The 257-nt window shown below is 44.0% G+C and overlaps 1 protein-coding gene across 1 annotated transcript in view; it reads left to right on the top strand.

Annotated features, from left to right (window-relative positions):
- The window catches only part of LOC119585908, a 17,549-nt gene extending 17,458 nt beyond the window's left edge, over positions 1-91 (top strand). The window contains exon 11 of the mRNA XM_037934630.1: positions 82-91. Coding sequence (XP_037790558.1) covers positions 82-91 — 10 coding nt within the window. The remainder of the gene's footprint in view (positions 1-81) is intronic.
- Positions 92-257: the final 166 nt, after the last annotated feature.

Here is a 257-nt window from a genome sequence, read left to right as displayed (position 1 = left end):
GATTGTTACACTCCTAGAAGAATCTTGAAACTGTTCTGTGACATTAATCTGCCTTTTTTAGCATTGCATTCTTTAACCCAGTCTCTCCTGAACTGCCCAACAGGAAATATCTCAGCACGAAAGTTGAAGCATCCTGCGAGAAACATGGTGTCAGGCTTAGTACATACAGGCAGCTACAACAGCAACAACAACAAGAACACCAGCAACAACATCAGCAGCAGCATCACCACCATCACCATCATCACCACCATCAGCAT

The sequence above is a fragment of the Penaeus monodon genome, chromosome 20 (assembly GCF_015228065.2).
Source record: "Penaeus monodon isolate SGIC_2016 chromosome 20, NSTDA_Pmon_1, whole genome shotgun sequence".
Taxonomy (NCBI): domain Eukaryota; kingdom Metazoa; phylum Arthropoda; class Malacostraca; order Decapoda; family Penaeidae; genus Penaeus; species Penaeus monodon.
Note: the sequence above shows the minus strand (reverse complement) of the source record. Positions and strands in the feature narration are given on the sequence as shown.